At 47.4% G+C, this 24,119-nt stretch overlaps 1 protein-coding gene across 6 annotated transcripts in view; it reads right to left on the reverse strand.

Annotated features, from left to right (window-relative positions):
- The window catches only part of LOC138812155 (rho guanine nucleotide exchange factor 26-like), a 79,093-nt gene that overhangs the window by 18,625 nt on the left and 36,349 nt on the right, over nt 1-24,119 (reverse strand). For 5 of the 6 annotated variants that reach the window (XR_011367557.1, XR_011367556.1, XM_070000084.1 and 2 more), the window contains exons 6-11: nt 22,155-22,307; nt 18,321-18,450; nt 17,936-18,010; nt 15,401-15,490; nt 8,962-9,116; nt 845-1,051 (exon numbers count right to left, since the gene is read on the reverse strand). Coding sequence is in view for 4 of the 6 variants with exons in the window: in XM_070000084.1 (XP_069856185.1) it covers nt 845-1,051; nt 8,962-9,116; nt 15,401-15,490; nt 17,936-18,010; nt 18,321-18,450; nt 22,155-22,307 (810 nt within the window). In the remaining 2 variants the exon portion in view is untranslated. The remainder of the gene's footprint in view (nt 1-844; nt 1,052-8,961; nt 9,117-15,400; nt 15,491-17,935; nt 18,011-18,320; nt 18,451-22,154; nt 22,308-24,119) is intronic. The other variant, XM_070000086.1, reaches the window with a different exon arrangement.

The raw sequence follows: 24,119 nt of genomic DNA on the forward strand, positions 1-24,119 counted from the left end.
GGACCGGCTCTGCCTCTGCACAGCTGCGCTTTTGGTGATTGAGGAAATGACTAGTTCCATTGTCTCTGAGACCTCACAGCCAGATGCAAACTACTATTGAGTACTTTTACTGATGGCTGATGGGGCACATATTTGTCAATAAAAAAAGAAGATACTTCTTTAGAGTTACAGAGGTTTGAACTCAGAACTTTGATCTTGATGGACCAATGACTGGGACAGGCACTAGGGCCCCCCATTTTTTGCTGGGTATTTTTGAGATAGGGTTTGCTTCCTGCCCAGGTGTGTGCTTATTCCTAGTCTGCCTATTTTAGGCTTCTGTTCAGAGCTTCAGCCCATATTCTTTTACTGTGACAGAATCCTGTAGTCCTTCCTGCCCAGGCCTGGCCTCGAATGGCCATCCTCAAAATTCCAGCCTCCTATGAAACTAGGAGGACAGGCATGCGCCAAGCCCAGCTATTCATTAAGAAAGGGTCTCACAAACTTTTCTGCTAGGGTGGCCTACAGCCTTAATCCTCTGCCTTCCAAGTAGGCAGAACTGTAGATGTGAGCCATCCGAGTCCAGCTTAAAATGTTTCCAAACCACTCCAGAAAAATAAAACTCATCAACTCACGCACAATTCATCCATCAGGACTTACAAGAAAAAAAATATGACATGCCTCTCTGTAGCTGCTGGGGTCACGGTAGACAGAGGAGCACCTCCCCATGGACAGAGGAGCACCTCCCCGTGGACAGAGGAGCATCTGACCATGGACAGAGGGCATGTGGTACCCAGAATGCCCTTGCCCACAAAGGAGACAGCAGGGTCTGCAGAGCCAGGGCAGCCTGGCTCTCACCATTACTTACTGCGTCTCAGCCCCCAGCAGCATCTCCACTTTCTCGTTGGCATGGTTACTGAGGATGGTCAGTGTGAAGAGGTGACTGGCTGAGCTCTGTCTGGAGTACAGTGCGGTGGAGCCATTCTTCCCTGGAGAGTTCAGCTCTTCACTGTCACAGGGTTCCACCAACAGCTGTTCTCTCAGGGAGTAGTCGTTGACATTGTAACTTTCTTCACTAAGAGGAAACAACACATGGGATATTCAGTACACTAACGGTGCAGGCTTTTAGGCCACACTTGAGGAGCAGAAGGGGAGGAATGACCTGTGTACACTATGAACGAGAATCAGAATGCACCGACTTACTACGTACTAGTCGCCACCTCCCACTGAGCCTGTCAATCACCATGATGTGTGCAACACACTAAATTGCATCTCAGTGCCAAGAGAAATGCTCTACTTTCACTTGGTTCTGAGGCTGCAGCAGGCATCTGCCAGTTCTCAGACAAGGCCCTCTGCTCCCAGCATGCACAGCGCCATCCACAGAAGGAAGAGGAACGGAGACTATGGGTGCTCTGGGTTCCTCCTGCTCGAGCACAACACCCTGCCATTCTCTGGGTTCCTCCTGCCCATCCACCCACTTCAGAACCGCAGGGCTTAAAATCCCGCCATGCCCCTCTCCTGGCCACCCCAGGCCTCAGCTTCCTCTGTTCCTAAGACCCTCTGGTTTCCCCTTGGCACTGTGAGCATAGCTCACCTTCCTCATTCTCTATGGCTCTAACACCTCCCACCGTGACCTCCCAAGTCCACAGACACCTGGATGTCAGCTGGTCTCTGCACTTTCCCTCTGTGCCTCCTTGCAGGTGAGTTTCTCCTCTTGGGGAGGACAGGGGACCCTGAGTCCTCTGCCTGCCTAAGAGCGATCGCCATGGTGGCCTCAGCCTTGGAGTCCATCCTTCGGTCTCCCACCTCAGGCTTGGGGCACTTCCCCACCCTCAAGAGCTGGCTGATGCTGGTTCCCGGCCTCTCTCCAGGGCTACTTTCCAGAATTTCCACTTGAGGATCCTCCTGTTGCCCTGGTCTCCTAGCCTTGACTTCGTCATCTCCAGTGATCTTCAGTGATGTCCATGATCTCAGTGATATCCAGTGATCTCTGGTAATCTCAGTGATATTCAATGATGTCCAGTGATCTCAGTGCTGTCCAGCCATCTCAATTGATCTCTGGTGATCTCAGTGATCTTCAGTGATGTCCATGATCTCAGTGATGTCCAGTGATCTCTAGTGATCTTAGTGATCTTCAATGATGTCCAGTGATCTCGGTGATATCTGATGATCTCACTGATGTCCAGTCATCTCAATTGATCTCTGGTGATCTCAATGATGTCTGGTGATCTCAGTGGTGTCCAGTGATCTTGCTCTTGGTCTTCTATGGCCACTCATCCATGGACATGCCACAGTTCCAGCAAATGCAACTTCTCTTTCCTCCCAATGCAGACATACCAGGCTCCACGCAGTGGCCCTGCCAGTTCTACCCCAGTTCTGTCCCTCCTGCCTCCTTCATGCACATGAGGTCACAGTAGTGCTGGGGGAGTGTGGGGGAGGAGAGGGGAGCAAAAGCAGAGGAAGGAGGAGGGAGGGTGGGAGGGGGAGGGTTGACAACCGGATGCCTCTATTTACAGCCCTGGATGTGTCTGCTGCTTTCTCACGCATGTCCAGCTGAGTGTGGTGGGCTGGAAAAGAAACCCCTTTCCTGGGGGAAACTGATGCTAATCACACTTCCTCATGTTTGTCTCCACCATCTCACAAACATATGGCCCACAGAGTCTCCGACACAATTTAGATCGAGTAATGAGGAAGCTAAACTGCTCAGAAAGCAGCAAATGGCAAAACCACCTTTCCTCCTGTGGAGGAGTTTACTTGGAGACTTCCGGTCATTGTCCCCCAGGGTCCCAGGTCCCCTCAGGGCTGACAGCAAGCAGGCAAGCCCAGACCTCTGCAGCTGAGTGCTGGGGCCATCTTTGAGCACTTTGTTCTTTCTTTCTACAGATTGAAAGAGCCACCATTGGAGAACGGGGTACCACGATCAACCTGCCTCAGGAGGAATTCTCAGTCAGGCAGCTCAACGTGTGGCATCACCGAATAACCTCCTCGTGAGCATCTGGCTTCTTTTTCTGTTAGGTTGCTGATCAACCCCAGGGCCTCGTACACACTGGGGAAAAGCTCTAGCATTGAGTAACACCTGTCATCCTTGCTTTCTCTTTCCACATCTGTATAAGCATCAACTAGTCATACAAGAAGGCTTCATTTTACATGTCCAGATGTGCATGCCATGTACCTTGATTGGACTGCCTTTCCATAACTCTCCCCTATCTCCCTCCCTCCCCACTTCCCAAGCCAATCTCAAACTTCACACAGGTATGGAAAGTATCTTTGGTCCTTGCTTTTTAAAAGAGATTACTACAGAGCAATTTTAACTTCCTCTCTCACAATTTTTATATAAAGACTTGAATCGCTCACACTAGGCATGTATTTATGTGTTATTTATATTTTTAAATCAGAAAAACATTGAAAGGCTTTAAAATACCAAACCCGGGGCTGGGAAGGTGGCTCAGTGGTAGAACACATGCCTGAGGCCCTGGGTTCGATTCCTCAGCACCACATAAGCAAAAAGTAAAAAAAAAAAGCCAGAAGTGGCGCTGTGGCTCAAGTGGTAGAGCGCTAGCCTTGAGCTGAAGAGCTGAGGGACAGTGCCCAGGCCCAGAGTTCAGGCCCCATGACCAGACCCCCCCCAAAAAAAAACCAAACCCAAAGTGCTGGTGGGTGCGTGCATGCACATGCATGCGCGTGTGCGTGCGCGTGCATGCGCGTGTGCGTGCGCGTGCACGCACATGCATACACACACACACACACACACTCTCTCTAACAGCAGTGATCATAAGCACCAATAGTTCCTTTACCAAGAGGAAGATATGAAGTAATCCACATTCTTACATCTTTTGTTGTTGTTATTTAAAAATGGGATGCCTGCTGGGCACTGGTGGCTCACACCTATAATCCTAGCTACTCAGGAGGCTGAGATCTGAGGATCACAGTTCAAAGCCAGCCTGGGCTGGAAAGTCTGTGAGACTCTTCTTTTCAATTGACCACCAGAAAACTGCGAGTGGCGCTGTGGCTCAAGTGGTAGAGAGCTAGCCTAGAGCTGAAGAGCTGAGGTACAAACACCCAGGCCCAGAGTTCAAGCCCCATGGCCAAATAAAAAAAAGGGACACCTAACTTTACTATGTAAATCTAGACAACAGGCAGTTTAGTGTTTGATAATCTGCTTTTTGTTTAATCAGTGTTATAAGTAAAAGTGTAAAGAGAACATTTAAAAGTCATCAATGCCCAGCTGTGGGGACTGCTGTCATTCAGGGTGAGTCCTGAGCAGGCGAAGGGTCTTTTCCTTCTGCAAATCACAATCCTCAAATGACAGCAGGTAGCTGGGTAAAAACAAAGCCCTGCTACACACAAACATACATATGTATTTTCTATATAGCTAGAAAATGCAATGCACTTGTTTAGACTACCACAAAACCTGTAATTAGGAACAAACTGAACAAGCTTTATTTTCTATTCTGAAATGACCTTAAAATGTGTCAGAAATAGATGTGAATTAATAGGAAAGCCTAGTATTATCAAGGTACCTATTTTTCCTAAATAAACCTGTAATTTTAATTAAAATAAATATATTTTGGGAGGTGATGGAAAATAAACACAAGGAAATATCTTGAAAATCACGGAAGCACCTAAGGATGAATGAGCTGGTCCTGTGAGAAATCTAGAAATTCCAGGACGGGAACCAGGGCCCATACTGTGGGTGTAAGGGTGCTGGAGTGAGCGCCCGGACTGAGTCGGACATGTGAGAACTCCACATGCAGCACAGGGGCTCTCCCCCGTGTGAGCCACTCAGAGTCACTAAGTCATTTGAGGAGATTTGTGGAAATACCCCATCTTACTAGCATTTAGACGCCAACCTCCCTCCTTCCCAGGACACTTGCCCCGGCTCAGGCTAGCGCACAGAAGGTGGATGAAAGGTAGGTTCAGGCTGTGCTCATGGTCAAAGAGCTCTTCAGAAGGCATGTATCTCCGTGCTAGACGGCACAGGCTTGAACTCTCTTTTAAAAAGCCCAATGTGAAAGATAGAACACTAATCATTCTTTGTTTTGAAAAAGAGGTAAGTTTGAAAGGAAAAAGTACCACCGAGATTTGCCCACACCCGCAGATAGGGACTCAGTGCATCCTCAGGCAGCGCCTCCGGTGTGATTTTAACAGTTTCAGCAGTCCTTTTTCTGTTGGCTGTGTTTAAAACTCCCACACGCCAGATGGCAGGTGCCTAAGTTAGCAGGACACTCTCTCTGGGCCAGTGAAATGTCCTCAGGGTCACTGAAGCCCAGCTCTGACCGACCCCATCCCCGCTCAGACCCAACTTCAGCCCCTGGGCTGGGACATCTGGCTCTCTGTCTTCTAAAGCCATGGGCATTTCTAAGGCCCCCTTCTCGAAAGGTACTCTTGTCTGCTAGGGGCTTCACGGCTTCTTCCTGACACCAGAGGGCGGGGATTCATCAGATTACAGGGGTTCTTCTCATTCAGCTCTTCTAAAACCTGCTTCCCTTCTAAGTCTGCATTTGTGACCTTGTGCTTAACTGGAATGACAATTCTCTAGTCACTGGACTGTCCTGAAATTTTCTCCAAGTTAAAGGACTAAAACACCCGCCAACTGAGACTGGTTTAACTTGTGAGCACGTGTGTGCATGCATGTGCATGTGTGTGCCTACATGATGCTGGGACTCAAACCCAGAGTCCTAGAAATGCTGAGCAAGCACTGTACCACTGATCTGCATCAGCCACTTTTTTCTTTTAACACACTGGAAGTCCACGGGCAGATGGGGGAAGGGGCCACAGAGCCCAAGCTCTGTCCCCTGGAAGTCCATGGGCAGATGGGGGAAGAGGCTATCGTGACTCTCCTCTAGATTCTGACATTGAGCAAGGGATTCTGAACAACTTCAGAGCACTTGAGCACTCGCACCAGTGTTCCTCTCCATCTAGCAACACTGCAAAGTACTTCATAAAATTCTGCACTGAAAGGGTGCTTCTTAAACAACCAAAAAGTTATAAGTTTCTTCCAAATGACAACAGGGAATAGGGAGAAGATGTTCTATCAAGATAAAATAAAAATGAATGAACACAAACTGAGCTTCTGGGTCTTTTTGACTTCAAGCTTTTAGAGGATTTTCTGTAATAGATGCCAGGAGCTTAGAAGAAGCAGACCAGAGGACGATCCCACTGGCAGGTCCTGAAAAGGATGCTGGCTGAGTCAGCCTGGTCCAAAACCTTTGCACCTGAAATGTTTTGGATCTGGGATGTTTTTGGATTTTGGAGTATTTGCATAATGAGGTATCGTGAAGATGAGACCACGTCCTCATCCATGTAGCTCACACTCGTGAGGTATCATGAAGATGAGACCATGTCCTCATCCACGTAGCTGATAGGCAGAGCCTGAAGGACTCACATTGCTTGGTGGCCTGGCCCTGGGTCCCAGCTGGAGGAGGTGTGTGACTGGGTGCACCAGGGGTGCGGCTTAACTGCCCCTCACCTGGGTGCCGTATACCCCCACACCACGTGGTCTGCTCCTGTGGTGGAAAGAAGTTTCTAGTCACCATCCAGCACAAAGAATGCATGTCCTCACAGGGCATGGTCCAAGCACGTGAGTGTCCTTTGACATTTGGTAGAATGTCAAAGTTATTTAAGAATAACTTAAACGCGGCCTAATGGAAGACGCGAATGAAAGCTTCCTTTTAATATGAAGAAAAAGTAAACATTCTTCCCCTAGCTGACCCCATGGACCCAGCCATGCCCTACTCTGTGAACAGCGGTAGTAACAGACACAGTCCCGCTAGGGCCCCACCTGCGAGGCCCAGTGAGACCTGCTGAGCATGGTGCACCTGCACATGCTGGGGAGGAGGGCGGCCACCTCCCAGGACCCCCTCCCATAGCTGTCATGGGCCAAGAAGCCCTGAGCCCCAGCAGCTAAGCCTCTTCCTGGGCCCTAGAATAGGGCAATAGGTGGCTGGCTCCGTCCCACAGAGCTGGCACAAGTCAGGATCTCTTATCTCCACTTGGTAGCAGAGTCTACGTTTCAGCCTCCCTGGAAGCTCCCATCTCCTCTGTTGTGGCCTCTGGTATGCAAAGCATCTGGGGTTATCTCCTCGCATGGTTGGGCTGTGCGCACTGTGCACTCACCCAGCTGGATCAGCAAGGGCTTGGCTCACCTCCACCGTGCGCTAAGACCAGGCCATAAACCTGCGCAGCTGCACGACTCCCTTGTTCAAGAGCACCCTTGAAATATTCTGGACTAACGGGTAAGGCAAGAAACTCCCAGTTTGGGTCAAAGTTAATTAGGTGCTCAGGTGGGTCTCTTCTCTGTCCTGAGTCATATAGGTTCAAGTAAATATGAACTATGATGGTACCCTGGATGGAGGCTCGCACACACCAACTTCTTCCCACACACCAAGCCTGCTCACTGGCTGCTGCCGAGCAAGCTCAGGGTAGGGTGTGTTATCCTGGCTTAAGTATCCTAAGGTCAGCACCAAGTTACCAAAACTCACCATGAAAACATTAATAGTTTACATCGGCTCAATCCTGTTAGTATTTATTTCATTGTTTGCATCAAAAGATCACTTAAAACTTTGACCCACTGAGAAAGGAAAATACTAGAAGTATAGGATTTGGGCATTTGGGCCCAAACAAAACATTTTCAAGAAAGCCAAGGAAACCTGCTGTCATAGGAAACTAACACAGACATAAAAAGAATACAAAAACTTTAATTTTTGTGCAAACCTTATTTATGAAATTTACTGAGTTACTAGAACTATTTAGGTAATCTCAGATAAGAGAAATAACTTCATCTTGGAGATGCAGAGCTAGGATTTTGCTAGGTATAAGTAGAATTAATTGGCACTTGATGTGTATATCCTACACAGTGGAGATCCTGGGGCAGACCACACCAACTTCCACTTCCCAGAGAGCTGCACTGCTGAGTACATCATAGCACAGTCCAATCAGAAAGAAAGTTCCACTGGATTTCATGTTACCTTCAAATCAAGCTACAAAATCAGCAGCTTAGAACTAGCAATAGAATACATTTCCTGTGATACACATAAGCATTTTCCTGGTCTTTCCATCAGGGTCTATATCTACAGACCCCATTGCTGACACTATGGTATGCAATGCCTTGCCTGTCATGGACCACCAATTCTGACTGTCCCCATTCCCTTCACGTATGGAGATGACACCTGACAAGTGCATGGCTTCCCCCATGACCACATGCCACCAATTCTGACTGTCCCTTCTCCCCTCATGTACAGAGATGACACCCCACAGGTGCATGGCTCACCCACATCCACATGCCAGGAAACATGCAATTAGCACAGGGCTGGCCGAAGTATATTCCTCCTTTCTCCGTGTACTGGGTCATTTAACAGACATGCTCCTTTGGGGAATCCCAGAGGAAGGTGGCACTGAGGACAGGTGTGTGCGTGCACGTGTGTGCATGCATGTGTGCAGGTGCATGTCTTGCAGGTGGGAACAGTTTGAGAGAACAGTACTGTAAAAGGAGGCTCGTGTAGTTTTCTGGGCATCTATCTGGAATGGGACTTGATTACACCAGCAGTCGCCTCCCATAAGAATGAACACTCCAACTGACAGCCTCTATACCCTCAGAGCGAGGAAGGCTCACACCTTCCCGTAGGGGAGCTTTTTAAGAACCACTGTGCGTGAGCTGTAAGCATACACTGCCATCCACATCAAGTGGACCAGCCCATCCGCCACTGCAGCGTCACACAAGCCCCAGGATGGAAATATGGAAAGCACTTACTATAATGGGAGGAGGAGCATGCCGCCCAGTGAAGGCCAGAGGTCTGAACGCTGCACAGCATTCAGCTTTGTGCCTGACACTGTGAGTGCTTCCCAGAAGCTGGTGAGCAGGAGGGAGGCCTTAGGCCCAGGCAGCGGACACCGCACAGGAGGAGGCCATGCTGCGGGCAGACCGCACGCCTAATACTTTGATGGCAGCGCCTGCATGAAGGAGAGCTCGCCCCACCCCAGGCTCACCTCTTCTTCTTGGTGATGATGAGCACATCGTTGAAGAGGAAGAAGTAGACCTGCTGCCTGGACGTGCGCCGGGAGAAGAGCACCGTGTCCTCCACGTAGGCCGTCAGCTCGCCTCTCTTTACCAGCCACCGTGAGGAGGAGACCAGGGGGAAGGGCTGCCAGGAGAGGATGCTCAGTGTGAGGGGCAGTAATTAGTGTTCTTTGATAAGGGGATCAGAAGATGGCTGGGGGCGTGGCTCGTGGTACAGCAACTGCCCACAAGGTGCAAGGTCCTGCCTGAGTTCAAACCCCAGGACCACCAAGAAGATTAGTAGAAGATACAGGAATTACAAACTATGTATTATGGAATGCACCACTATTTTACAGGTATGTAATAAAATAGCAAAATGCAATTAGAGATATTCATACCTTCTTTCAGACAACAAAAAATAATTGAGTTTTCAATATAGTAAACTATTAACTTGACATTATGATGTTAAAGATGAGGAAATGTTACCAAATCAGAAAATCCTAACCATTCTATTAACTTTTTTTTTCTTGTGCCAGTACTGGGGCTTGAACTCAGGGCCTAAGAGCTGTCTTATTCTACCATTTGAGCCGTGGTTTTACTTCCTTTTTTCGGTAGGTTGAAGATAAGAGTTTCATGGATTTTTCTGCTTGGGCTGGGTTTGAACCACAATCCTCAGATCTCAGACTTCTGAGTAGTTAAGATTACAGGCATAAGCCACTGGGGTCCAGCTATTCTATTACCTTTAAAAATGAAAAGAGGAAATGAAAATAAGGAGTCATCTTAAGTTTAAAATAATGAGTCCTGGAATCTAACATACTAACTGCAATTACTTTACATAACTCAAATCAGAATTTAATCATTACCATAGACAACTGTAGTTACCTAGAGAACAAATGTCTGCATTTACTTTCTAAATTAAAAAAGCTATTTAAGAGGACAAAACCCTCACAAATTTATGTTTTTCTGCTTCTTACATTACCATATTCCTCAAAGCACCTATTTTTTTAGGGGAAGGATGGCTATTGGGGTTAGAACCCAAGACCTCTTGCTAGGTAGGTGCTCTACTGCTTGCTTGAGCCATGCGGTCAGCCCTTTTTAGTGTTAGGCTGTTTTCAGATGGCATCTCGTGTTTTTTGCCCTAGCTGGCCTCAGTCACAAGTACTCTCAACCTGGGCCTCCTGGGTGGCTGGGATCATAGGCTTGCTGCCCCACACCCAGCTTGTTTGTGGAGATGCCTGGGCTCATGACGTAAAAAGTGGCTTGTGTGACTTGAGGGTAGGGGTGGAGGGGAAACGGGGAGAACAAAGCTGAAGGAGTGACACTGACCAAGAAGCACTGGACTCATAACCTGACTCATGGAATTGTAACCTCTTCACACACCTACATCGTGATGATGATGATGGTGATGGTGATGATGATGATGATGAAGCCTGGGCTGGCCCTGAACCACAGTCCTCAGGATTTCCACCTCCCGGGTGCCTAATGTTCCAGGCATCTGACCCCATGCCTGGCTCCCCTTCCTAACTTTACGGCCATCTTCTCCTGTCTCCTTCCTCCCTGAAAGCCTCATGTGGAGTTCTTCTGGGATAATCTACAGAACTCATAGGAAAGGCTGTATCTGAGGAAGCACATACTGCTTTTACCTTCACTCAGTTTTATCCAAGCTGACTGGAGAATTCTCAAACTAACCCTGGCCCTTGAGGACTCCTCTCTCTCTCTCTCTCCCTCTCTCCTTCTCTCCCTCCCTCCCTCCCCTCCTCCCCTCCCCTCTTCCTCCCTCTCCTTCTCCCTCTCCCCTCCCCCTCTCTCTCTCTTACCAGAAATGCACAGTGCCAAAAATGTGATCTAAAAACAAAACTCTGTGTCCATCAAGTTCTTGGATACAGAACCCATGAAGGCAGTGATAAGACAAAACGTCATCCTATTCTGGGAATGATTAAATAGGAAACTGAGGGACACTGGGAGAACTGGGGGGCTAAGGAAGGGTTGTGTAGCTGTTTCAGACCGTTTAGAGGGCTTTTATGAAGGTTGTTCGCCAGTTACATGTAAGTCCAAAAAGGAAGATTGAAAATGATGGTCGAGGGTCTAGGAAGGTGGCTCAGTGGTGGAGTGCGTGCCTCGCATACATGAAGCCCTGAGTTTGATTCCTCAGCACCACATAAGCAGAAAAAGTAGGAAGTGGGGCAGAGGCTCAAGTGGTAGAGCTCTAGCCTTGAGCTGAAGAGCTGGGGGACAGCACCTAGGCCCAGAGTTCAGGCCCCATGACCAACCAAAAAAAAAAATGACAGTCGACCCCAGACTTTCCAGAAGTCATTATTCAGTGAACTTGGGGAATTTCTAGCCTCCAATAACTTGGACCAGACTATTAGCTAACAGGAGCAGCCAAGATCTAAAGGGGCAACAGTGAGATGTGAAGAGAGTTGAGAATGAGAGAGGGGAGGAGAAGGGAGGGAGGGAGGGAGGGAGGGAGGGAGAGAGACAGACAGACACAGGAAGAGACCCAGCATGGCTCAGGAGGCCCTGGCACACCTTGCTCATGTGTCAGCCATGTGGCTCTACCACTTCAGTCTCGGCTCCATCTTCAGTTTTTTTGCTGGTTAATTGGAGAGAAGTCTCTCACAGACTTTCCTGCCCAGGCTGACTTCAAAAAGCAATCCCCAGATCTCAGTTTCTTGAATAGTGTGGATTACAGGCGTGAGGTACAAGTTCCTACTTAAGCTCCTCTGTGGCAAATGCAGAAATATATTCCAAAGTCAAGTGAGAGTGGTCCTGATTCAAGTACCAGTGCTGGCACAATACCCAGGAAGCATTTTATTGAGAAAATTTGCTTTATTTCTATCAATCTTCTATGGGTTTTGGTGTCAGGTTTCCTGGAATGAGTTGCGTCTCATTCCTTCCCTGTTTCATGGTGTACCCCAGGAGCACTTCTGTTAGTTCTTGACTCTAGCTACTGCTTCAGTCTCACTACGTGTTCACAGATTTAGTTTGATTTGTCTGTGTTCAATTTTGGTAGAAATGTATCCATTTCTTCTAGAATGCTATCCATTTCTTCTAGTGTTTCAAGCTTGTTAAAATACAGGATTTTAAAATATTTCTCAATGATTCTCTGAATTTTCTTGTTACTTGTTGTGATATCGTCCTTATAATGTCTAATTTTATTAATTTGGGTCTTCATCATTTCTCTTTTGATTAGTTAGGGGTTTACCAATCTTTTCAAAGAATCAAAATTTTTATTTCATTAATTCTTTGAAATATTTTGAGAGCTCCATTTGATTAATTTAAACTACTTGTTGTATTATTTATTATTTTATTCTGTGTGTGCCGGTACCAGCTATTATTCTACTCTTAATTTTCTATCTGCTAATTTGGATTTTGACTTGTTCTTAGTTTTGAAGGGTGTTCATTAGACCACCTCTGTGAAACCTCTCTGTATCTAATGCAGATATGCATGGCTACAAACTTCCATCTCCACACAGCTTTCGTTTCATCCCAGATGTCTTCTTTCAATTCTAGGAAGCCTATTTCCTCTCTTACTTCTTTGAGGACACACTGTTTACCCAACAATGCATTGTTCAGTCTTGGTGCCTATGAGTATTTCAGCAGTGTTTTGTTGCTCTGACGCAGCATGCTTACCTAGCATCCTCACTTTCCTCCTCCCCCAGTTCCTCTTCACTCCCCCCAATCTGGACCCTGAACATCACAGACGTTATGCTTGCTGCCCTTCTGGTACCCTAATTGTACAACACTAAATGTCTGCAGTTCCTGGGCACAGGGGCACTGTCCTGTCAACCTTCTCAATCTTCCAGACCCCTTCTTCCTTACCTTTCAAGGTTAAGCACACACACACACACACACACACACACACACACACACACACACACACACACACACACACGCACACACGCACACACGCACACACGCACACACACGCACACACGCACACACGCACGCACGCACGCACGCACGCACGCACGCACGCACGCACGCACGCACGCACGCACGCACGCACGCTTGCTATGGAGCCATTCCTGAATTCCTGAGTGCTCCTGGCGCTCAGCTCTAGAGTGTGCCCCCTCCTCTCATGGGCATCTCCCTGGGTTCTTCAAGTCTGCTATCTACCTACTCACCAGCTGTGGGCCAGGCTGGCTCCAGAGTTTTAAAGAAATGTTGTAAAATTGTTATTACAAAGCTGATGTACAAAGCTGGGTGCCGGTGGCTCATGCCTGTAATCCTAGCTACTCAGGAGGCTGAGATCTGAGGATCGAGGTTCAAAGCCAGCCCAGGCAGGAAAGTCCATGAGATTCTTACCTCTAATAAACCACTAGAAAACCAGAAGTGGTGCTGTGGCTCAAGTGGTAGAGCGCTCACCTTGAGCTGAAGAGCACAAGGACAGCGCCCAAGCCCAGAGTTCAAGCCCCATGACCGACCAAAAAAAAAGGTGATGTACAGAAGGGTACAATTACATAAGTCAGATAAAGAGTACATTTTTTGGGGGACGATGTCACCCTTTCCTTGCTCTGGGTTTTTCCCTCCCATCCCCACGCACAAGTTGTGTAGTTCATTTTCAACATGGTGTCTAGTGAGTGTCACTGCTTCATTTGTTCACCCCTTGTCCTTCCATCTCTGTGTCCCCCCACCCTCCCAAAGACAGATAAATGGACAAACAAGACAAAAGGGAAAGAAAACAAAACAGCAACAAAGATAAAACCTCTGTTCCCATTTCTTGGAGTTCATTTCGATAAATATTATTTTATATAATCAGATACACATAGTTATTACGCCTTTGTGATCCTTTCCTAAATGTATCCTTCTTTGGTCTCACTATGTGTGAATGCCTAGGATCCTGTATAATTTATATATTTTTATTTTGTTTAAGTATGCAATGTGTTTACTTGTAGATTTGTAGGCACATTCTAGCTACCATAAATGAGGGAAGGCACGCAGCCTTTTTTTCTCTGGGTCTGGCTTACTTCACTTAATATAATTTTTTACATGGCCACACACTAAAGCTACCAGCACAACCATGACCACTGAAGCATTATTTATGATAGCCAAGATACTGAATCATCCCAGGTGCCCCTCATGGACAAATGGATCAAGAAAATATGGTAAACCACACAAGCAGAAACAACAACAACAAAAAAAGAAAATGTGGTACATATATATAACAGAAGTCTAGGAATCAACCAAAAGGAATGATATTGTACCATTTGTAAGGAAATGGAAAGACTTGGAAAAGATTGTGTAAGTGAAGTGAGCTCCCAGCAGACTTATCTCCCTGCTCCCAGAGGACAGACACAAGGGTTTTGTTTTCTAGATGAATTCTAAAATGAAGGTTCTTGGCCAACTTGTTTTAATAATGTCTGTGCTTGGACAAATTATGTCACCTCCAGCCTCTACTTTCTTTTTTGTTATGGGTTGTAGGCTTGAACTCTAGGCCTGGGTGCTGTCCCTCAGCTCTTCAACTCAAGGTTAACACTCTACCACTTGAGCCACAGCACCACTTCCAGTTTTCTGGTGGTTAATTGGAGATAAGAGTCTCATGGACATTCCTGCCTGGGCTGGCTTTGAACCTCAATCCTCAGATCTCAGCCTCCTTAGTAGCAAGGATTACAGGCTTGAGCCATCAGTGCCTGCTCAGCCTGTACTTTTTTATCTTCAAAATGAATTGAATGAAAATGACTGGCCATTGTCATCCACCAGCAGTCAAGGATATTGCAAATCTAACTAGTGTAATTAGCATCTCTAAGAGGTGTGAATGAATCATCCCCTCTGTTCAGTGAGTGCTGTATGTACATCCACACCACAGGTGTGTCCATCTGTACTCACATCCATAGGCAAGTGAATGCTGCCAGCTCTGCCCTGACTTTACCAGGCTGAGAGCCACGTTTCCCTCTTTCATAATGTAAGGGAATCCCTGCACCTCTCCATGGTTCCCCCCCACCCCACCCCAAGAACTACCTTCCACGGAGCACCATGAAAAGCAGATCAATTAGATTCACGTTACCTAAGTTAGGTGGAGTTTTACTAGGAAACCATATGGTTGCTTTAAACTGCATCATTAAACTTGTGTTTTGGAATGAAATAGAATTGCAATAGTGAGCTCTGATTTGGTTTGGGACACACTCTGTCCCAGCTCATGACACTGTTTTTTGTGGCACTGGAAAGTACCATAGGCGTCTCAAACTTCAACGCTGAACTTCAGTTCCAAACACAACTGTTCCAGGGCTGGGGCGAGGGGAGTGGGGGGGGGGATTGGGAGGGGGGAAGGCCAGCTGAGAGAGGCTGGACTCCAAGGCCGAGAGAGGCCCTGTCTGGTACTGCCAGAGCAGGGTCACCAGGCATCACCACACCTAGCAAATACCTTCAACCACCTCCTCTTATTTAGATGAGCTTCCCACTAAAGCAAGCAAGGACAAACACAGCTACCTTGATCTTGAACTCCAGCTGGGAGTTGATGGTGTACATCATCTCTGTCCTCTCCATCTTCCTGGCTCCCTCGTTGCAGAGCCGAACCAGCTAGGAACACAGAAGAGGGAGGGTTGAGAGTCCCCACAACTAAATGCAGATCGCTCTTGGGAAATCATGAAGCCCTGGGAAGCCCAGGGGTGCATTTTTTTAAGGGACAGAAGTTCAGACAGGACTCAGGCCTGTAATCCTAGCCACTCAGGAGGTGAAGATCTGGAGAATGGCAGTTCTAGGCTCTGGTCGTCTCTGTTAGCAAATAATTTTGAGGGACACAATCACAGGTGGTGCTCTGTATCTTCTGTCTCTCATTTAGATTTTCCATATTATCTGGTGCTCACACACAGGAGCCTGGGCATTAATGTGAAATCCACATCTCAACTCACCACTGGATGGGGTAGCATGCGTCTGCTGTCCTAGCCATGTGGGAAGCATCTGAAAAGGGATGACCAGCCTGAAGTGTGTGTGTGAGGAAAGCAAACAAGGCCGGGGGCTCACTCAAGTGGTAAAGCCTTACCTAGCCAGCCAGAGACCCTGAGAGCTGAGTTCATCCCCAGTAAGAAAAAAAAATCCAAAGATTTAGGAGAGTTCCCAGGTAACTGGTGCCTAATCTCACACAACCCCACCTTAGGCTCCAGGCCTCCCCTGCTGTGTGGCCATTTGCATGTGTGTTTCCTTGTCTGACCCCACCTCCACCCCTGATGCTCAACCACCTGGCTTTCAGGACTCAACCTGGGCACTGCCACTGCAAGAAGTCCAGGGCGCAGCGTGTAGACACATGGTGTCCATTATAACCAAGCCCAATCAAAAAATAAGGCACAAATCCCTTAGAGCCATCACTGTTTATAAATGAAAGGAAATGGCATTATTTGGTCTGAACGAGTTGCCCCTGCACTTCTTTTGCTCAAAACTGGTGTTCTAACACTTAAGGCTCCACTTACAATCTTTTCACCAAGAGTAAGAGTCTCACAGACTTTACTGTATGGGCTGGCTTTGAACTATGATCCTCAGATTTCAGCCTTCTGAGTAGCTAGTATTATAAACATGAGCTGCTAGCACCTGGCTTTCCCTTATTCTTAATATAGAAATTTATGTTAGAAAAATAAACTAACTCAAAATATCCATGATTTTGTAATCACTGTTAACAATCATCAAGTCCTCCGCCATTTGCCAGGCCATTCTAGTTTTTCTTCTTTTTCTCTGGTATAATTGATTGACTAAACTGTTGCCAGTACTGAGGTTTTAACTCAGGGACTCATGCTCTCACTCAGCTTTTTCTGCTCATAGATGGTGCTCTAACAATTGAGCCCCAGCTCTGCTCCTGGCTTTTTGCTGGTTGAGGCATGACGTCTCATGACCTTTCCTGCCCAGGCTGGCTTTGAACTTCCACCATCAGGTCTCAGCCTCCTGATTAGCTAGGATTAGAGGCGTGAGCACCTGGATTGTTCTATTACACTCTAAGACTTCTCTGCTGGTTCCTGTAACTATTGGTTCCCTGTGGGCCTTAGATCCAAAGCTCTCACCCTCACCGCATTCCAAACCCTCCCTAGACAATCCCACTTACATCCCAACCTCCAAGAAGGCAGCTCTTGAATCCCGTCTCCAAGTTGAATCTCTCGGGAGCTTCTGACTTCTTTACTCAGTCAACTTGGCATATGTTTTAAGCCCTCAGTTACAACATATTCACACGAACTCATCAGCACCTGCCTCTGTTACTGGTGCCTCAGTTCCAGGCATAAATAAGAGCATCCACCCCATTTCCCTGACACCTATTCCCAACTGTGCTCAGTCAACCCATTTCCAAGACACTTACCCCATGTACTGGTCTATTTCCCTCTTCCTGTCAGGCTGCTCATCGTCTCCCAAATCAGCCATAGTAGGGTCCATAACTAGATTCATAATGGGTCCCATCTCTTCACAATACATGAATTTGTAGTTTTCACATCACTCCCCAACATGGTAGGCAGGGGCCCACACAGCTGGCCCCCAAGGCCCTTCTCTCTTGGATAATTCCCAGCACTTACTCCTCAAGCACATGAATGTCTGCAATCTGAGACGTTGCTCTTCCAGGCTTGGAAGACTCTGGCTGTGTCTCAGCTGGGACACTACTGTGTGCTGTCCTGTGTCACCCACCATCACCACTGTAATTTTCTTCCATGTCTGCCTTCCACACCATGAGAGAAGTAACCACATCTCTCTATCCGTTGCCCAGTGTTCAAGTCCTGGCATTATGCCTGGCAGCACAGTTGATACCCAATAAATATTTGTGGAAAGGGAGGGTGAATCAGCAGCTATTCACACACCAGAAGACAAGAAGGAAGCTACAGCTCCTTCTTGTAAACTGTCTGACACAGTCCACAAAGCAAGTGCACTTGAGCATAGCAAATGCTGTTCTGTTTCCAACAACCTTTAGAACACTGTGCAAATGTTGCCAAAGTCTATGGACTGTGTAAACACACAGGCAGAGACTCGCCTGGCTCAGAGTCCTGCCGCGCTTACCTTGCTCACCTCCTTCAAGGCCCTCTTGCAGACTTCGTACTTGGGAGAGTCCTTGGGTGTCTTTTGGCAGATAGTCTGCAATGAAGTAAAAGCAGACACAATCAATATGTTCACCCAATTAAAAATAAAACCAATAGTCAATTATTTCCTCCTTTTCACAAAAACTTAATGTGGACACAACACTGAGGATGATGATCACGCTAATATTAAGTCGAATTTGAAGAATCAGGAACTGATCTTTAAACATACAGGCCCTAGGTAGGCCTGGGAAATAAGAGGTCAGACCTGTCACTTAATCTGGGGACTTTACAGGACGTGCATTCATGGGGCAGAGTCGCGAGGGTCTATTTTGTCAGCATCTAGGGGCAGGTGCGGCGGCTCTTACGTCCATGAGCAGTGGCAGGCGAGTGACCCGCTGCATGGGCAGGATGAGAAAGGAGATCATGGGCAGGTTCCTGCAGTCCTCGTGGGACTCGATCCGAGACAGCACTTCCTTGAAGGAGGGATTGGTAGCCCTGGAGGAAAGGAAGCAGAGCAGAATGGACTTCAGAATGGCTCCCTTGCTAGCTCAGACACAAGTTAAACTGAATCATAAAATGCTGCAACCCCTTGTCCACAATGTTTAAATGTATGGAAACATACAGAGAACATGGCTGCCATTGTGGGACCGAGGGGACAGAAAGGGGGAGAAAAAGAATGTTAGAGGGTAAATAATACCGAAATAACACTGTGCACCTGTGAGCGAGGATGGCAAAATGAGGCTCATTGAAAGCTGCTTGAATATCTGGGGGAGGGGAGAGCAGGGCAAATCGGAGCTTCAATCTGATGGAATGCCATGTACACCTGTGAAATACCATGGTAAAACCACTTTGAATAATTGGTGTATACTAAAAATAAGGCGAGTTACACGAATGGAGTTCCTGGGGGGCAAGAGGTAAACAGAGTGGGTGAAGGAGATAAATAAGGTCAAAATACTTTATATACAAGGGTGAACACAGAACAGAGAAGCTTGTTCAAGTTGGGGAGGGGAGGAGTGGGAGCGCAATGGAGGGTAGAGTGTGATCATAGATCATATGCATGTGAGGACATTAGAAGGAAACCCCTTGTGGGAAAATATGCAAACACATTATAAACACATAATGACCTGGGCACACAGAGGGCTTGTGTGCATCTTTATACTCCAGGTTGAAGATGCAATATCACTCAGTAATATTAACGGCAAGGGAAGATGAATGAACTAGAAATTTGTAAAGCTGGCCTAAGATAGTACTCTGAGGAAGGGACATCAGACTGGAGTTATTAAGAGTCTTTTTGCTTTTTTTTTTTAAGAGTCATATACTTGTCAAACAGCTGCTCTACCACATGGGCCACAGCCATAGCCTTGACCCACAATCCTGCTGGTCTCTGCCTCCTAAGTAGCTAGCGAGGATCACAAATGTGAGACAACACACCTGCCCTCCTTTGGTTTTACAAAGAAGCCCCCCTCTTAACAGCCAGGCAGACCTTCTCTCTCCATGCTTCTGCTCCCCAGTGCTAGTATGCCAGGCAAATGTGACCAAGCCAGCCAGAAAACCTCTGACTGCAGTAGCCAGAACACTGCTCCTCCTCTTCTGGTGATGTAAGAAGTACACTCTGACAGAGCTGAGCAATCTCCCCACACAGCATCTCCAGTGGGAACAGCCACATGTATGTGCAGAGGGGCTGGAGAGGACTCACTCCAGGCCGAGAGCAGGCCCAGGAGGGGTCCAGCTTGCCACAGGATGCAGACACAGGGACTGACTGAAGCCAAGTCTCTGAGTCTCTGTGCAGTGCTCCTGGGCACCCTTACCCAGCCCTGATATCTTGGGAAGAGGGATGAGGTGGAGGGAGGGACAGGGAGAGGGTCAGGGAGGAGAGAGGGACAGGTGACACCGGGCACTGCACACCAGGATAAAAAGAGTAGACAAACAGGCCAGCAGCAACACTGATTGTTTCTCCAAGAGATGACTCGAAAACTTTGATTTTGTTCAATGCTATGGACTGAAAGTAAATTGAGAAATACAGGGGATAGTAAATTAAGAGAAATTACATAGAATTATCTTTTTGGTTGCTCAAACTGAGAAGCTGTATGCTTTCCCTGAGATTTAAAGACATCTTCTGATGCTCCAGACCACCCAAACTCCACCTTGGCGGGGAGCTTCATTCCCTGCTGCCAAGGTTGGGATTTGAGTCTGGTGTCCCAGCTGGTCTGCTCAGTTCCTGGTTCCCAGGCTCTGCTACAGGTGAGTTCACACATCGCCTGCAAGGAAACCCCTGAAGACACAAGTTCTCATCTCCAGGTCTGACTAAGGCAATCAAGATAACATCCCTATCTGGGGAGTCCCATACACACAGCATCACTATTCACACTTGTTTCAATCCTGCAAAATAAGAACAGCCCTCGGCGCTGTTGAGTTGGAGACTCAAGGCTTTGTTTTCAAACATGACCTGTGTCAGTGCTGGTCACAAAACAACTCTGTGCCCGGTCAGGGGGCCCAGGGCTTGGGGAAGTGTGGGGGGGACATTTCCCCCGGGGCACCTGCCCTAGCATCTGGAGGCGCTCTGGTACTGAGTGGACAGAGGCTAGGGATGCTGCTACAGACCCCACAGTGCGCGGGTTGGCCTTACAACCAAGTCTTCTGGTTGCTAAAGTCTGAAGCATAACAAACTTTCACACTAACACCCTGGCCTTGAGCAGCTGTAGGATTTCCACCTGGCCATCAGAGCCTTTCCAGAGGGTGCTGAGAGGATGGAACAGTCGGTGCTCAGCGGTCAGCCCGCCTTCAGCCAGGGGGCTTCTCCAAGAGCGGAGAGGCCCTCCTCTACCAGTAGACCAGGGCCAGAGAGGGGTTACCCTCTCAGAGCTGATGAGCCCCCCGTTGGGGGCTGGGATCTCTGGGGGAGGGGGAAAGTCTGGCACTTCCCCAAAGTGTGTTTCCAGCAAGGAGCAACTACTACTCATGACAAAGCAAATTGGGGCAGACTGTTCAACCATCTTCCAAAGATGAGGTGGCCTCTATCTCTTATCAAAACTCTGGGACATAAGAAAAGGTGTTCTGAAAATTTAATGCTTGGCTCTTTTTTATTGTGGCATAATTAAAACCTTCAAGAACATCTTTTTTCTTTTCCTCATATACCCTTCAGCTCTTTGGCCCTAGCTACCTAAGTGGGAGAGAGTGGGAAGTCAGTTCTCAGAGAATAGGTAATATGGAGGTTAGATGAGTTAGAAAACCCTAATCTGAGCTTCTGGCTCCATCTGCTTAAGAACTGGCCTCAGGCAAATCACTAAATTAGCAGTGTGGGGTAGGGGAGTGACCATCACCCACTTTGTCTGGTGACAGCTAAGGGGGAGAGACAAAATAAGCCAAGGACAGGGCTGGGAAGGTAGCTCAGCGGTAGAGTGCATGCCTTGCAAGCATGAGGCCCTGGGTTCGATTCCTCAGCACCACATAAACAGAAAAAGCCGGAAGTGGCGCTGTGGCTCCAGTGGTAGAGCGCTAGCCTTGAGCTAAAGAGCTGAGGGACAGTGCCCAGGCCCAGAGTTAATGCCCATGACCAGCAAAAAAATAAAAAAATAAAAAAAAATAAGCCAAGGACAGAGACCAGTTGCAAGCCCCTAAGTGCCTAGAGACCAGACTTTCTTCCTCAAACATCTCCATCCTCAAAGTGGTCCTTTAAAACCTCTCTCCCCTGGGAGAAAAGGTTCCATCAGGAGGAACTTAGAAATCTCCTGTTATCACTGTATTTGATTTTGGTACCCTAGGTATTGTACATGCATTTATCTGAATTAGAGACGGGAAGGGGAACAAAAAATGATGAGACAAAAGACAAACGAGGAACCAATGCAACAATGGTACTCACAAAACACTATGCTGGAAATAATCCGTACAACTTGGGGGGCGGGGAGTGGGAGAAAAATGAGGGAAGGGGTGACAGGTTCGACAAGAAATGTACTCACTACCTTACTTATGTAACTGTAACCCCTCTGTCCATCACCTTGACAATGAAATTAGAATTTAAATTAAAAAAATCTGATTTAGGAGATGAATGAATTGCCATCTGTGAGCACTGAGGAAGGATGGAGGGAACCCTGACGCGAGTGTGCGGGCGAGCCCCACTCACGGCAGGCCCTGTGAGCACTGAGGAACGGTGGGGTGGTGGGAACACTGACGCGAGTGTGCGAGCAGGGGCCCCCACTCACAGCAGCCTCTGCAGAGTGCGCTGCTGGTAGACTTCATTAGTGCAGTACTTCACATAGGGGTCAAACGTGGATGCTGTGTGCTTCTCCACAATGTCGCTGATGTCATCAATGATGATGCTATTCTGATGTCTTGCTTCCAACTCTGTAAAGAATCTGAGAAAAACAAAGAGAAGCCTTTATACGCTTCCTTCTATATGCACTAACAGACCTCACACCAGGCTGTAATGGGAGACGTAAAATATCAACAACACACAGCATTGACTCAAAAAGAGCGAAAGAAAAAAAAAAGCCTATGAAGGTTTTGTCTAGAGTCAAATCCAGCACACAGACACATTATTACCTAAAGCTCAAATGGACATTTCTGTCTCTAGGTCCATTTAAAATAAACCAGCCAGGCACTGTTGGCTCACATCTATAGTCCCAGCTACGCATGAGGCCTAGACCAAAGATGGTGGGTCAAAACCAGCCTGGGCAGGAAACCCCTCCATACACCATTTCTAATCAACCAACAAAATTCTGGAGTGGAACATTGCTTAAGTGGTAGAGCACCAGCCATGAATAAGAAAGCTGAGTGAGAATGTGAGGCCTCAAGTTCAAATTCTGTCTCCAGGACCTGCCCCCAATAACAAGAACAAACAGCATATGTCACTATTTTCAAGAATAACTTCAAAACAGAGAAGGGAGCAGTTCAGGCTGTGTATTTTATTATGCTGGAAAATACATAAGCAAACCACTCTAAGAAAAAACAACTTCAAAATAAATCTAACTCTGCATGTTCTTCCCCTGAAAATAAAAACATTAACGTACATGGTATTTAACTGTTTCCATAGTTTATTTAGATTGAAATTTAGTACAGACAGATAGGTGAACAGCAATTTAGGTTTGACAGATTGGCTATGTGAATGCATCCACACACACACAGTGTATACACAGTAACACATGTGTATACCTCTACATACATATGTTATGTATACACACACTGTACATGCACATTAATGTATTGCATACCTCTACATACATATTATCTATCTTCTCTCTATATATATATACACATATATACATATATACACATACATACATATATGTATATAATATATAAATATATATAAAACCAGTGAGTCAGCAAGTATCCATTTGTAAACCAGAGAGTATCCATTTTTAAACCGGCAAGTATCCATTTGTGGAGATCTAGGTGGTTTCTACCTTCTGACCAAAGCTACACTGCTATGATGCCTGTATCTGTTTGAGTCTCTTTTCAGATCTCTGGGGGATAAACGTGGAGACAGACAGGCAGATGATATCATAATGCCAACAACCCACACAGACAAGTCCAGCTGCAGCCAAGGGGCAGGTGCATGCTGGGTGGGGGCTGAGCAGGGGCGCTCTCTCCCTCTGGGCACTCACAGCTGGGCAGCTCACCGTTCGGTCAATGGCATGGCAGAACAAAAGGTGATTGCTGACTTGCAGCCCTGGCTCCTGGCACACATCCCTGGGCCCCTTTGGTGCTGAGGAGGTAGGGGGTGGGGCTTCGTGGGAGGTTCAGGATGGGGCCTGGCAGTCAGAGCTGGCAGGCTGGAGCTCAGTTTCTTTCTACTCCCGTCTAAGGCGAAAGAGGGCTGGAGTCTGAGTTCATTCACCAAGGGCCTAGGACTCGCCATACCTGTGAACCAACACCTTTTGAAACCTCCTCAGCAGAAGGGGCTGGAGGCCAGCAGGCCCTGGAGGACCTGGGGCTCTGTGGCCCTGAGCACCCTCTCCCTGGCCTCCCTGAGCTGCATGCTTCACCATATAGGGGCAACTGTAAAATACCTCCTGCATTCTGGGAGCTGATCTAGAAAGCAATCAGGCCTTACAGTAGGGCAGATGGGGTGGGCAGGACAGAAGTGCAAGGCATTTGGAGGCCCCATACTTGCTACTGGCTTTGAAGTTAGGGCTGTTTCATGGAACTGAGCTTGTAAACTCCAG

Source organism: Dipodomys merriami, unplaced genomic scaffold (assembly GCF_024711535.1).
Source record: "Dipodomys merriami isolate MVZ:Mamm:240054 unplaced genomic scaffold, mDipMer1.0.p SCAF_56, whole genome shotgun sequence".
Lineage (NCBI taxonomy): Eukaryota > Metazoa > Chordata > Mammalia > Rodentia > Heteromyidae > Dipodomys > Dipodomys merriami.